This window comes from Alosa alosa, chromosome 1 (genome assembly GCF_017589495.1).
Source record: "Alosa alosa isolate M-15738 ecotype Scorff River chromosome 1, AALO_Geno_1.1, whole genome shotgun sequence".
NCBI classification, from domain to species: Eukaryota; Metazoa; Chordata; class Actinopteri; order Clupeiformes; family Clupeidae; genus Alosa; species Alosa alosa.
The window spans coordinates 48,357,796-48,371,966 of NC_063189.1; the positions used below are offsets into that span (position 1 = coordinate 48,357,796).

At 40.1% G+C, this 14,171-nt stretch overlaps 2 protein-coding genes across 2 annotated transcripts in view; one reads left to right on the forward strand and one right to left on the reverse strand.

Moving 5' to 3' along the window:
- The first annotated feature begins 934 nt into the window (after window positions 1-934).
- Window positions 935-6,369, forward strand: rpp40 (ribonuclease P/MRP 40 subunit). Its single transcript, XM_048240009.1, has 8 exons — window positions 935-1,303; window positions 1,405-1,549; window positions 3,197-3,265; window positions 4,349-4,444; window positions 4,631-4,756; window positions 5,341-5,539; window positions 5,627-5,761; window positions 5,946-6,369. The coding sequence occupies exons 1-8, from the start codon at window positions 1,187-1,189 to the stop codon at window positions 6,142-6,144; spliced, it is 1,086 nt and encodes a 361-aa protein (XP_048095966.1). The 5' UTR covers window positions 935-1,186; the 3' UTR covers window positions 6,145-6,369.
- Window positions 6,302-14,171, reverse strand: part of cdyl (chromodomain protein, Y-like) — a 28,610-nt gene continuing 20,740 nt past the window's right edge. The window contains exons 4-7 of the mRNA XM_048239998.1: window positions 11,567-11,739; window positions 11,196-11,406; window positions 9,370-9,513; window positions 6,302-8,662 (exon numbers count right to left, since the gene is read on the reverse strand). Coding sequence (XP_048095955.1) covers window positions 8,504-8,662; window positions 9,370-9,513; window positions 11,196-11,406; window positions 11,567-11,739 — 687 coding nt within the window. The 3' untranslated portion in view covers window positions 6,302-8,503. The remainder of the gene's footprint in view (window positions 8,663-9,369; window positions 9,514-11,195; window positions 11,407-11,566; window positions 11,740-14,171) is intronic.

A 14,171-nucleotide genomic window follows, 5' to 3' on the forward strand; every position in this document is an offset into this window, starting at 1 on the left:
TTACAGTAATATAAATTAACTATAAATATGTACAGTGTATTAGCAGTAACCTTAAGAGCAGAATAGATATAGATATGCAGTATGAACAATGTACAACATGTATATGTGCAGTGTAGTAGCACTAACATTATAAGAGTAATGCAGTGTATTAACAGTAATATTAAGAAAAACAGAATAAATATGGATATTCAATATGAACCGTAGATATGTACAGTAGGCTACAGTTATCTGCAGTGTAACAGCAGTGTAACAGTACGTACCATTATAAGAGTAGGCCTTAAAAGTGTAGGCCTATAGGATGAATAAAGTAGAATATGGCTATAAGTGTAATTACAGTGTTTTACACATGTACACCTTGGAAACATGAGTAAACTGCGATGTGTCTCAGCTGACCACTATGATCAAATTGACAAGACACATTCTAAAAACAAAAGTAATTTATCAAAAAATATGCATGAAGTGCAAAGAAACAAGCAAACTCAGCTAACTGCTCATAAATAAGCATAGGAAGCTTAATCTTATGTTTATAAATGAGGATTTAGATTAGGCAACAAACTACTTCAACAAACAAAAAAAACGATGCAGATAATTTGACTTTTTACTAGGCTTTTTACTTTAAAGCAACACCAAAGAGTTTTTTGTACCTTAAAATAATCTTTCCAAAATCTTTTCAGTGGTTCATCAACTCGTAACAGAACGGCAATTCTGCATTCGCGGCCCTCTATCGGCTATAACCGCACTATAAGTTTGCCAGATCGGGTAGCGGATCTGTAGTTCGATGGAATGAGACATAAGAAACTACAAATTTGACTTCCATCTGATGTCGCAAAACATCGTACTTTTATAAGTCATGCAAAATATTCTACCTTGTCTGTGGACATCGTTATTTGCAAAGCCGGTGCTGGATAAACAAATAGCGTGCGTGCGACAGAGAGAAAGTTCTGGTGTTACCAGGTGTTGCTTTAAAACCTGTTTAACGGGTGTTTTATGTTTGCCAAGGAAGTTACGTCAACGGGGGAAACTGATTTCAGGCTTTCATTGGTTAGTACATGACTGGGTGTGTTCAAAATACGCGGAAGATATACAGATCTTCTCGGGGGGGATGGCGCTTTTTCGTGTTATCGCAGTTATAAATTAAAAGCGTTTTGCAATTTAAACGAGACGAAAGCACTCAGAAGTCGCAGCCATGTCCCCTGAACTGGAACAGAGCCCCAGGAGTTTGCTTGTATGCGAAAAGTCAAGCTTCATGAATGAGAAAGCTCGATATGACACCCACGTGTCGAAACACTGCTTCAACTACAAGGTAGGCTACTCTTGAGGTAGCCTACTCAGGGGCCGAAACTGAGCTAGACCTCTATTCATTTTGGCCTTTCTAATTTAGCGTTATGCATTTAATTTTTGCAGGTGTCGATTGTAATCCCCGAATGTGCTTCCTTGCCTGCAAGCATTGGCGGAGTCATTAACAGTTTCAACACCTATTACCGTGTTCGTGATCTACCACTTTATAAACTTCTTGAGGAAAATGTTATTGAGAAAGTCGTGAAAAAAGGTAACGCATCGTTTTAACATACAACAAACATAACATTCATTTGACATTAAAATCACAAACCTATGCGCACTTCCACCATTTTATTAGTCTACGTCAGGGCTATTCAATTGCCGGCCCGCGGGCCACATGCGGCCCAGAAAGCAACCTCTGAGTGGCCCAGCCCGTAGTTTTACCAGAAACGTAAAGAAAGAAACATTTTGTGAGCCTTCAGAAATTCCTACAGAAATCCTTAGTCACCTACGGACTGCAACACTCGGCTTAGCGTAGCAATATGCAGTTACAGCTCTTTTATTGTTTAGTTTTTTGGGGTGTTTGTAAATTCAAACTGCCACTCTGAAAATGCTCGCAATGCTCTGCACTTCGAAAAAGACGAGCATGAATAAACGGTTTCTCATAGATCAAAATGTATATTATCACAAGCAGCAGATTGAAATAAGACTGTTTCATTCGGAAGTTTGACAACGGTGAGGATGATTAGCACTATGTAAGCATGTTTGTTGAATTACGTTGTGGTCTCTATCATTTGTAAATAAAGACGTATTTCCTAAAAACAGTACTTCTGTAACTTCCCTTTGGAGAGGAATAAAGTATATCTATCTATCTAAAACAGTCTGCCAATGTTTCAGTTTGACTGACGTCATGTACTGTCCCTTCAGTGTCAGTCTGCGCTCTGAATAAACGAACAATAATTCCATCAGCATGAATTCATGAACGGTTTCAAAGTGCCAGTGTGCTCATAGTGTTCAGTCACTGTTTACAAACACACATCTGGCACAAGAACATCAAAATGTTTGATGCCGTTTTTGATGTGCTTGTGTCCAATGTGACAAAATTGAAAAGGCTACTTTTTCAATAGGCCTACATTAATTTGTGTTGGTTTAAAAATGTGTGTTATATCTGCTGCTTATCCTACCAGCTGCTGAAAATGTCTGGCCCAGCTCAATTTCTTGGTTTGAAAATGTGGCCCAACTTAATTTTGAATTGAATAGCCCTGGTCTACGTCAAACCAACTGCAACAAACATTGAGACGTATAGGCCCATCACAAATTTTGAGTACAGTCCGATGCACCCCGTTCGATCCCCTAAAAAAACAAACAAACAAAAAAGGCAAGTGGAAGATATAAAACAAAAAGCTGGAGCATAATGCACATGGTACATATTGATATTAATTTCTACACTACGGTAGAGCAGATCGTTTTAGTGTCAAATGAATGTTGGAATGAAGGCATTCACTTTTTTTTTTCAATTAACACTATTTATTGAACATAAATGATATTAAAACAATGTTGGTATCTACATTTCTGGTCTGTAGATACCTAGATCATTTTTCATCTTTAAATGACAGATTTTATTTAATATGACAATATTTTAACCCACAAATGTACCTGTTGATGTCTTACACAAAACGGGAGTCGTCATTCTAAATTAAGCTAGAGGACATCATATATTCTAATGTTCTGCAGTTCTGGCATGAGCGTAACATTCTGAATGCTGCGTATAGTGAAGTTGTGTGCATGCTTCAGCTGGAGGGTTGGTGAAAGAAATAACTTACTCTCTCTACATCATGATGTATTTTGTACTGATTACAAAAATATTGTATGTGTTTGCAGAATGCTGACTTCATGTTCCATGTCTTGATTGTCTCAGGTCATTTTTACGCGCTTTCCTACAATACCAGAATTGATGAGGATAACACCATAGCATTTCTTCCAACTGGTAAGAGGTTCAGAAGCTTTTCAACAGCTTGTCTAGAGAGAAGCATAACTCAAGCATATGGGTCATTCCATGTGAAAACAGCCAATATTGGGGTATCATGTACATGTTATGTTACCAAACGAGGGAATCTGAAGTTTCAGGTCAATATCTCAAACGGTTTGCCCGTGGCGTCAATTTGAATTTCGGGTGCCACGGCCCTAATTGACACATTGGAATTTTACATTTCATCTGTTGCCATTTTTGGAAGCCCGTAACGTCTGTTCTAATAGTGGTAGAAGGCTGGAAACTGGTGTGGTAGTTCATTGTAGCCTGTACTACACAATTCTGGAGTCAGAATCAACATTCCTTACTGTTTGGGTGAGAGGTGGGTCACCAAAGTCCTAAAAAATATTGACGGCATGTGTGATTTTTTCACTTTTTGGGTGGCCCTAGCACCACAATTAATGATCATATTTATTTTAAACAGGATTATTTGTTATATATGGGAACCTTGCTCTTGCCAAAATGAATTTGAAGGGTATGGTACCACTGGTGGGGGTTTTATGGGGGTCCAAAAACCCTCTTCGGCAGAGGTGACTCTTTTGGAACCCCATATTTGGACCCCCAAATGACCATGTGGGCACTTGATGATCCTAATAGGATTTATACCAGATAAAGATACATATTTGTTCTTTCTTTTAATGAAATAAAACCTTTGACTATGAAGCTCCATAATATTAATTTTATTCTTCGTAATGCATCATTTTGGACATTGTTTCCAGAAGTCTGGAATGTAGATCAGGGAGAATTTAGTGATGATAAAGCATGAAAATAGTGGAAATAACTTAGTATTATGCTCAGCAGGGTCAATTAGGGCTGTGGCAACCGAAATTCAAATGGACGCCACAGGCAAACCGTTTGAGATATTGACCTGATACTTCAGATTCCTTTGTTTGGTAACATAAGGCATATTTTCACCGCTTTTCAGCAAAATCTGAGAGGTGTCATGTACATGGGTGGCTGAGTTGGCGTGGAATGACCCATATGAAACAATGTTTTGTGTGTTGTATTTTTACACCTTATTTTTGTCTGTTCTTGTGACAGGGCAGTTGATTCTGTCTGTCGATAAGGATACCTATGAGCAGCTGGGTTTGGAGGGAAAACCATCCCAATATAAACATAGAAAGGTGTTGAGATATGGTGAGTCATCTCTGCATGCTGACCAGTTATTACCTTGAGCATGGGGAACTTGTGTAATAGCCAACACACTTATGAAAGAAACTTACAGAGGAAGCGAAAAGCTAAAGATACATATGCTGTAATGGGTAGGCTCTCAGTACTTACATTTTGTTTTATTTAAGTCCCATATTTCTCAATCCTCTGCAGTTGTGACTGTAGACTTGACAGACAAGTTGATGAGTCCAGGTGCAAAGGGACACCAGCGGCTGATGACCAGTCTGAAAGAATGGGTGCCAATGAAATGTGACTTGTTGATTACCAGCAAAATGACAGGTGAGTGACTGGGGGCAAGTTCAATTTCATAACGGGCACATCGTTTTTGCTACGGTTTACTGATTGAACGACATGTTTGAAAACATGATCGAAATGGTGTTCAACAAGGTTTGAGGTATGTTTTCTGTGATTGGTAGGTCTGTCAAAGGTGCAGTCCTATCAGCGACCACATGTATACAAAATCCACACAGTGTGCAGTGTATCCATGTAAAGTCATTTACAGATGAAGGATAAGAATGAGAACAAAATGAATCATATTTACATACGCTTTTATCAGGCTTGGACATTTTGAAAAGAAGGCAAACAGCTGTGCTTGCATGAACAACTGTTCACAAGTGAACAAGTGTTCTCTGCACCATTGTTTATGTTGAATCAAACGCCTTGCAACATTTTGTCCTGGTTGACCTCAACCCCTCCCCACAGACAATAATTTGAACACATAACTCCTACTCAAACCGGTTATATTATAGAAACCAAAAAAATCAGGTGTGATGTACTGCTGTGTGTATCCACACAGTAAGGTAAACTTGCTCACTAACCTTACCTTTGGTTTCATTTCTTAAACCATTGCTTATTGCGGTCAGCCGCTGATGGGGATGGTGGGGCCTTGCGGACTCTCCTCTCCCAGTACAGCTTTGAAGAGTGCAGGCCTGCGCTGCAGACCCGTACACTGAAGGAGACACCCTGCCCCTCTCTCCTCTCCTCTGACCTGATTGGAGAGAAGTCTTGTGACCCACATCACTTCCTGGAGTGGCTGGGGGCAGTCAGTATGGACATCAGTTGGCAAGTGTTGATCGTTTCTCACTGCTAGGTATCATCAGTATTTGGCATGCCTGGTTTCTCACTGGTTTTCTGTGACTTTTATTGCAGTGACAATGAGGCATCCAGTTTTCTTTCAACGTATGTCTGTCCTGAGCCACAGAACATCATGAATCAAGGGTTACTGTGCTCCATTACTGGGTTCCTGATTCCTGAGAACATATACTCACTGCTTCTAGAGCTCAGGTCAGACTTTCATTTGCTCCTAATTCGCTGTTGATCATGTGGTAGTGAAGGATTATCTGATGCAGTCTGAAGCAATTTGTTGTAGGGTCCAATCACCGATAATGTCCTAGAAAAAGTTCTCTAGAAAAGTATGGGTACCCAGCAGTGCTTGAGTCTAATTCATAACTCCCTTTTTTTATTCCAGGCGTTATTTTGATGAGCCCAAGTTCACCTCCTGGCTTTCCATGACTGTGCATGGCTTTATGGACAGCCCAGTCTCTTGGGGAACCACAGAACACGGGTTCCTGAAGGGTGGGGAGAACTTCTACAACTTTGTTTGCTTCAGGAACCAGGACTACTGGTTGCACATGGCCACAAGCTCACATGATGGCTGCCCACCCTAGAACCAATGAGAGAAAGTGGACATTTTCCAAGACCTTTGGTAAATCTGGAACCAACATTTACTTCATCATTAGATTTTCCATGTTTCCAAGTCTGTGGTAATGTTTTCAGCTTGATTTCAGTAAGTTCTGTTACACAAAGAAAACATAGTAAGCATGATATGTGAAATAAGTTTATTTTGACAGTTGTATATATTTTATGAATCTATTAAAAAAATCTTTACAGATTGTACAGTGTAAGTATGTATACATTTATATATTCCATTTGTATACAAGTTCAACTACATGGAAAAGATCCAGAGACAGAAAAAATACTGTACCAGTATTTTATCCTAAAGGCAATCCACATTATATACAGTTCTCCACTCTGGGAAACAGTTTAGGACTTCACACATACATCTGTAGAGGTCCATTTTAATCTCTTTCATTTTAAGGAGAAAAATCAGTGGAAGGTCTGCAAGGTAAGTTTTAATCAGATCGATTTGTGGAACACATACCCTTACGTCCAGTTATACAAGTTGTTTGGGCCTCACAGTTGGAAATGGACCATAATTTCAATAGTCTAGTTAGAATGATGGGATGCTTCATTTTTATCACCCTTAAAAACTCAGATTCGACATGACACTGACATGAATTTGATGAAATTATCCAATTTAGAGTAACCATGGTCTTCCAAATGAGATGAACGTGCCATTTACATTGCGGGAACCACATCAGGATGTTAAATAAAAAGACAAATATATAAAAGATTTACCCTAAAGTTAAGTGTAAAAGTACATAAATCAAACTTAGGGTGGTAGATAATTATTTTTTCAACTTTTTAATAATACAGACAGATCTATATGTTCAATCAGTTTTAAATATTTAAATACTTAGCACTGCATAAATAATAATTATTTCATCACTACAAGAAAACAGTAGTTTTTTTTTCCATAAAAGATTTCAGGGTGAAGTTAGCTAAGTGGGTATTTATTCCAGCCGTTGATTACTCTAGCCTGTGAGGATAATGGGGAAAATGGCCTGTGACATGGAGGAGGTTGTATTAACAAAACACAATGGCAATACAATATTTACAAAGAAGCATAATTAACAAAAAAAAAAAACACACGTTTGACCAGCACTTTAGACACCACCAACAGCTGGGTAGCAGTGCACAGTGCCAAGTCAGCAAGGAAGCATTGGAGGTTTCACCAAGGAAGATGGAAGGTTATGGATTATGTTTTGTTGATTTTTTAAAATTTGTGTGGCAGACAGACTGTCCACTTGTGGTACTAAGGACCAACACAACTGCTGTGCTTTGACATACTCCTCCCTCTAACCACAGAGGAAAAGACAACCCAAATTCCATTTTGAGTCAAAGTGCAAATTTGATCAAGTTCACATCAGGATGGGCCTTCACGAACGGGGATGTACAAGGCAACACTTTGGATCTCCACAGGCCCTCCACACATATAGACACGCACACTCAAAAATGCAGTCACTTTTCCTGACAGACTCACATCATATTTCTTTAACTTAGCATTAAATAAAAAATGACTACACTTAACTTAGGCAATAGCATTGATAGTAACCTCAAACATTTTTGGTGATAAAAATGACCCAAAGCATTTGTCAGTGGCGACTTTAGCTTTGGCAATTCCACTGTATTACTACACAAATAAGACAAACAGCAAGGTCTACAAGGTACAATTACATAATACCTTATCTGTGAAGTGTGAGCCCATCTTATATGGTGCTTCAGGTCCCACCGTGATGATCTTAGGAGAGCCAGTCAGTAAAAAAGTCATGTGTGTACAGCTCTGAGGTAAGGTATTCCCTGTGACTACCTCAAGGCCAACATGAAACCTCTGTTACAGTCCCATAGTGGAAAGCCTTCTGTTGTATGTCCACTTTACCTGTTACACACCCACTGTGTTGTTCTCAACTCCATCAATAGCCTAGGCAACCTCCCCATTTCACCATGTTCCACAAATGCCTAAGCTGTGCACACTGAGTATATTCTATGTGGTTGGTTAAAGTAAAACGTTACCTTGACTGACCACCAACTCCAAGCATAGATAGGCCCAAATAAGCATGTACACCAAACGACCTGAGAGATCACTACAGCCTTACAAAAATCTTTTCCATCCACAGAGTCAGAAATTGTTAACCACTTTAAGAGAAACTACCAGGGGCGGATTCAAACAAGTTCATCTTTTTCTTCAGATGGATGACGATCAAACTCATACTGGAGATTAGAGGATTGTGTCCCGTAAAAAAAAAAAAAAAATCGTTCCCTCTAGGCACTTTTGAGGATGGACTTCTTAGTCAGAAGAGGGCTTGAAGCTGCAGAGGGTCTGTCTGTTCCTCTTCTTTGCCCAGTTTAGAATTCATCTGTTTTATTCTGCAGGTATGTTAATATGGAGTCCATGCCCTGGGCCGAGCCCCAGACCCTCTTTAGCGCCTCGCACTCCCGCTCGTTGGCCTGCTCCAAGGTGGTCCGGTTGGAGTTCCGCACCAGTGCTTTGGACTCCCGCAGAACCTACAGTACCACCACAACAGCAGGAGCACGGAAAAGACCGGGAGTAACAAAAGCAAAAGGGTCAAACAGAAAGAGGGGGAAAGGAAAAAGGACAAAATGGTTTATGGATATGGATGCACTGTGAAGCAGTACAGATCATTCTCAATATAGGTCCTGGTGTGCTTTAACAGTTTTGTGTTTGTAAATCAACAATGCTCAACTCAACTTGTAGCACACCTACAATAACTCCTCTGTTTAAGCACTGTGTGTTTGTTGCATTGCTACCAGCATTACTGGTGCCCAACAGACTAGATGGGTCAGTTAAAAAGTGTACATGAAGTGGTCTGTACAAGTGGAGATCTTTGGATACAAGACAAGTCCAGATTTAACATTTCACATTAATATGACATATATAAAAATGGTTGGTGGTGTAAGATTCAACCAAATGTCTTACAACAGCTTATTGTCCTTTCTGACAATCACATGAATAGCACACATTCATTGCTACAACATAGCAGAGAAACGTATTATTTCTTGGGAGTGTTCTTGGAGCATTCAGGAGAACACACGTAAATGTTCTTTAATGAGGCTGTAGAACCAAAGACCAACAGAAACAGGGAGACGATGTGAATGTGTGGAAATGTGCTGTATGCGTGATAGAATGCCATGCCGTACACACAAATAAAACGAACAAAAAAAACTTTAAAATGAAATAAGGGATGACTTACAATGGAATTACAAGAGACTAGCTCCCTAATGCGCACCATGACCTCCTGCATGAAAGTGCCTGGCCATAGTACTTGTGACACGAGGCCCTTGGCGCAAGCCTCTTGAGCGGTCAGCTTCCTCCCACTCAGCAGCATCTCATTGGCCTACAGCAGGGGCGAGAGGAGAGGAGGAACCAGTGAGGAAACACATACGAAGGAGGTTAAGTAAATAGGACATTTAAACATTAAGGGCCCCATCATGACATTCTAAAGTGCATCATCACTCATCAAAAGTCTATTCAAATTTAGTAGGATGTCCAGTTCACATTGGGAGGGGTTTCGTTATCAAACGTGGAGCGCATGGCGCAACAAGGTGTTCCTAGGTTTTTTAATCAGTCATATGGGTGTGTTTGGGGCGTAACATCATTTTAAACCAATGAGTGACATCCGCCATTCCTTTAACGGGCGCAACGCTACGATATGTCAAATAAATGCATCGGTATTTTGCCATTCAACGGGCGATTTGAAGGAGGCTGCTTATAGACCGTATGGAAGTCATTCTTAAACCATGCTTTACTAAAACCTAGCATAGCCTTCACGCATTTGCACTCGTCTATTATTTGAACTCATTGGCAAAGTGAAATTAACTTCACCAAGGAGTCAGTCAACGACAAGACAGTTATATGCAGTTACTTTCACTATTGACTGACAATGGGTTACCACCGAAAACATAGACTGGAAAAAGCAACACTTACCCTATTGCTCAAATGACTGAATAAAACAACATTTATCCTGTAGTGGAGTTGCTTATATCTCGTGACAGTGCGTCTTCAGCTGTGCTCCATACGTGTCTCTCGCCTCTCCCCTAATCACTTTTAACTGTCATTACCAATTTGCAAATGATGGTGAATAACTACTCATCATGCGATGTACAGTATTTCGTAATATCTTTATTCTAATTATGTTTCCCATTGTAATCGTGCAATTTGTAATGCTTTGCATGGACGTGCTCTGGTGTGCGTTCATGAATGACAGAAGGATGGTGCGTGCACCTGCCAATATGACTGTTGACATGCGCTCTTAAAATAGCATATGAACAACTCGGCATTGACTTCTCACCAGGTGTACGATAGTGATTTTTAGACAACGCGCCAGGCCCCTCCCTAGGTTGTTAATTGCCACACCCCTGGGCGCAATGTTGAAAAAATAAACGTGCAAAATACCGAATTAAACTTTGCGCGGGTGGAAAACGAACTTTACGCCATGCGCTGGTGCACAAAATACAGCCCTAAGACACTTGAGATATTTTGTGCAAATTTAAAGCCATTAATTAGGCTCAAAAAAAAATCACATCTATGGAGAGGGTCTTCGCAGACAAACTGAAGTATTTTTACCTTTGTAAGCATAAAGAGTGTTAAAAAAAGACTGCTTCTGCAGTCAGTGCATCACCTTGCTCTTCTTCAGGTCATGTTGTGAGGAAAAAGTCTCTACAAGTCGATTACCGAACTCTCCTTTTGTATCCATTGACAGTAGCTTGTACACATGCGGTAAACGACTTGTACGGACTGTCTCCACACAAGATGGTGGCAGGCAAGGTAACGCAATGACTGAACTGAAGAAATTATTTTTTCAAAAATGCAATATCACTGACAATGGACACATGACATCAGAACTGCGCTGAATGGATAAAAACAAAACTAAACAGAACTATACAAATTTCCTACTGCTACAAACTAGCAAACTACAACACACACAGAAAACAAGAAAGATCTCAGGGATGTGTGAAAGGATTGTTATTACAATGTAATAACCACATTTTGTATAGACGTTTCAAAATGCCAACTGACCGAGGCGACACCCATGATGCGAGGGAAGGTGATAGATGAGCAGGCATCAGGCGTCTGGCCAATGGTGGCATAGGGCGTTTGGAACCAGGCTTTTTCATTGGCCCAGATGACATCACACAAGGGCAATATCGAGGCACCAAGCCCTATGGCAGGCCCATTCACAGCAACTACAATGGGCTTCTTAAACTGGATAAATGTGTTCACAAATGTCCTGGGAAAACGAGACACATGGAATATGGCTTTTACCAACATTTTATCTGAAGAACACATTCATGCAAGACATTAAGAAAACAAACAAAAAACAAACATTTATGATAGTGAAAAATCTACCCTGCAGAAAAAAAAATGTCTTTTAGGTTTGAAGGACATACCTAATTGTTTCAGCCATTTTTATGCTCTCCTTCTTCCTATCGTCAGTGAGGCGGCGTATGAAATACAGGAAGTCCAGGCCGCAGCAGAAAACACTTCCCACAGCGCTAAGCAGCACCAGCTTACTGTCATCAGCGGCTGCAGTGGCCATGGCACTTTGTACTTCCTTCATCACCTGAAAACACACACACACACACACAGTATGAACACAAGGCAAACAAGACTGACCAACTTCATACCTACCATCTCATATCAGATCAGCTTACATTTCAATCTTATGTTTCAATCTGAAACGTCCAGTCATGCATTTTTGATGTAGCATGAAGCATGTTTGTTGCATCACTCAAACCTTCCCACCTTTAACTGAGTAACTTACAAGGATTGCAACAACAGCAGCATCACTCAAGCACTTTAATCGGCCAAGTAGTTTCAACAAATCACACAAGCTCTGAGTACCCAGAAGATGTATCCGAAACAAAGCAGGTTCAAGTTCCTGCCACGATTAAAAATTATGTTTACAAGAAAAGGGGAAGTGAACAGTAAATGGGCATGAAGCGAGAGCGCCGTCTTTCAGCGGTACTGTATGCATCCCCACATAGAACAAAGATTACAAAAAAGAAGAGTAACACATGGCAACAGAACTTGAGCGCCGAGTCTTAACTGCAAGTGACTATTGGCACAGTGCACATGGCTATCCACAATGCAGCCATTTGATCAATGTTCCAATGGAACGTTAACGCATTGTGCTGTGGTAGTTGCTGTTAGATAGGACAACCTTGCTGATTTTAACGGGACAAATGTACTTTTGTCATTAGCTGTTTTCAGGCCCAACCATTTGACATCCGTAGAACATGCGGACTTACACCTAGATCTGAAAGCAGCTATTGTTGCCTCCATTTATACTGACACTGTGCCCGTGTCCTGATCCACAAATGAAATGGGGCCATTTGTTTCTCTCAGAGCTGTATGGCCCTGGTTTCCTTGTATCATATGTTTTCCAGATATGAGCCACTACATTTAAAGTATATGGGAGTTGCTGAGGGGAAACAGGTTTGTCTGCAATAGAAGAAGCAAAGAAAGGTGACCACTGCTCTATCCTGTTCTTCTTTATGCACATTTATATGACAAAGGAGCTCAAAGTTAAACATATCTTTCAATGTCTTGTTTACAACAGTGGCTCGCTGCTTAGCTACCTGTCTAGCTAAGTGTAACCTACCATAGCAACAGTACACATAAAACCAAGTTACTGTACACACACGCAACAGCTAAAATAGAGATTCGACGAAACAGCAGAGGTCAGGAGCAATCCGAAAAGTTGGCATTTTCAAGGTGGAGATATAAGCACTACTTCAAATTCATCAAGGCAAGAACGTGCATGTAATGTGTACATTATGTCCAGGAGCGAAGACTTTGTCGACATCCGTTGTAAGCAACTCTAATTTAATGAAGCATCTTACACACGCATCTAAAGCTAGTGGCCAAAAACACCGATAGGCCTATCTCTACCCCAGATGATGGCTCGCCATCCACTAGCAAAGAAGGACTCGGAGCAAAGTCCTCCAAGCAGCAAAAGCTAGATCTTTCTGCCTCACAACAAAAACCTATGACACAGGCTGAAGTCAATCGTAGCTCTGTCGATGTGCAATATCTTGAATTTCCCCTTGGGGATCAATAAAGAAAGTATCTATCTATCTATCTATCTATCTATCTAATAAATATCGAAAGTTATGTAGCCTACAAACACCTGTCTGTTCTACTCATTTCAACTGGCTGCTCAAAACTGCTCAAATAATCCAAATTCTTTGACATTTATATAGCAACTTTTTTTTGATAACAGTAACGCAAATAGTTACTTTCCCTGGTAACAAGTTACTCTTATCATAGAGTAATTCAGTTACTAACTCAGTTACTTTTTGGAACAAGTAAGAAGTAACTATAACTAATTACTTAAAGTAACGTTCCCAACACTGGTAATTCCTAACTAAATAACTAGCTCTCTAACTTAGCTAACAAGATAGTTTAGCAACTACCCATCCTCAAAAGTTGGGCTATTCTTTAAACTTGTAGCACCTTGTGATTTTAGAAGCCTTGCATTTTTTTTCTGCTTGCGTCTTGCTCATATAAATGCGAGGGGCATCACAATGGTCAAGCTGCATCGTTCCATAGAGAAACAACTTTGAGCACCCGGCGGTAAACAAAGTTTGTCAATGTGAACGCTGCCTTATGCTGGAAGAGGAGCTTTGCTTCATTTTGTGAAGAGACAACAGCATGTTGACTTAAACATTCCATTCTGTTTACAATGAACCAGCTGCGATCTGTGAGACTACCAAATGAGTGTTAGCACCATGGGCTAATCCACTGGTAGGGTGCTGGATAAAGATAAAAAAGATTCTTTAAAATGTGAATTACCCCAGTTTCTCTAAATGTAACTGATTTCACATAATTATGTGGCATACATGATCAACAATTGATAGCAATTATTTTAGAGTTTCAAAACTACTTTTAGTTAGCCATGTGGCCCCTCTTGGCATTAAACAAAGGCACCCTCCCCTCCCCCAATGAAATGCTAATGTACTGGTTCCAAGGGCTATCAGATCCACAAGACAA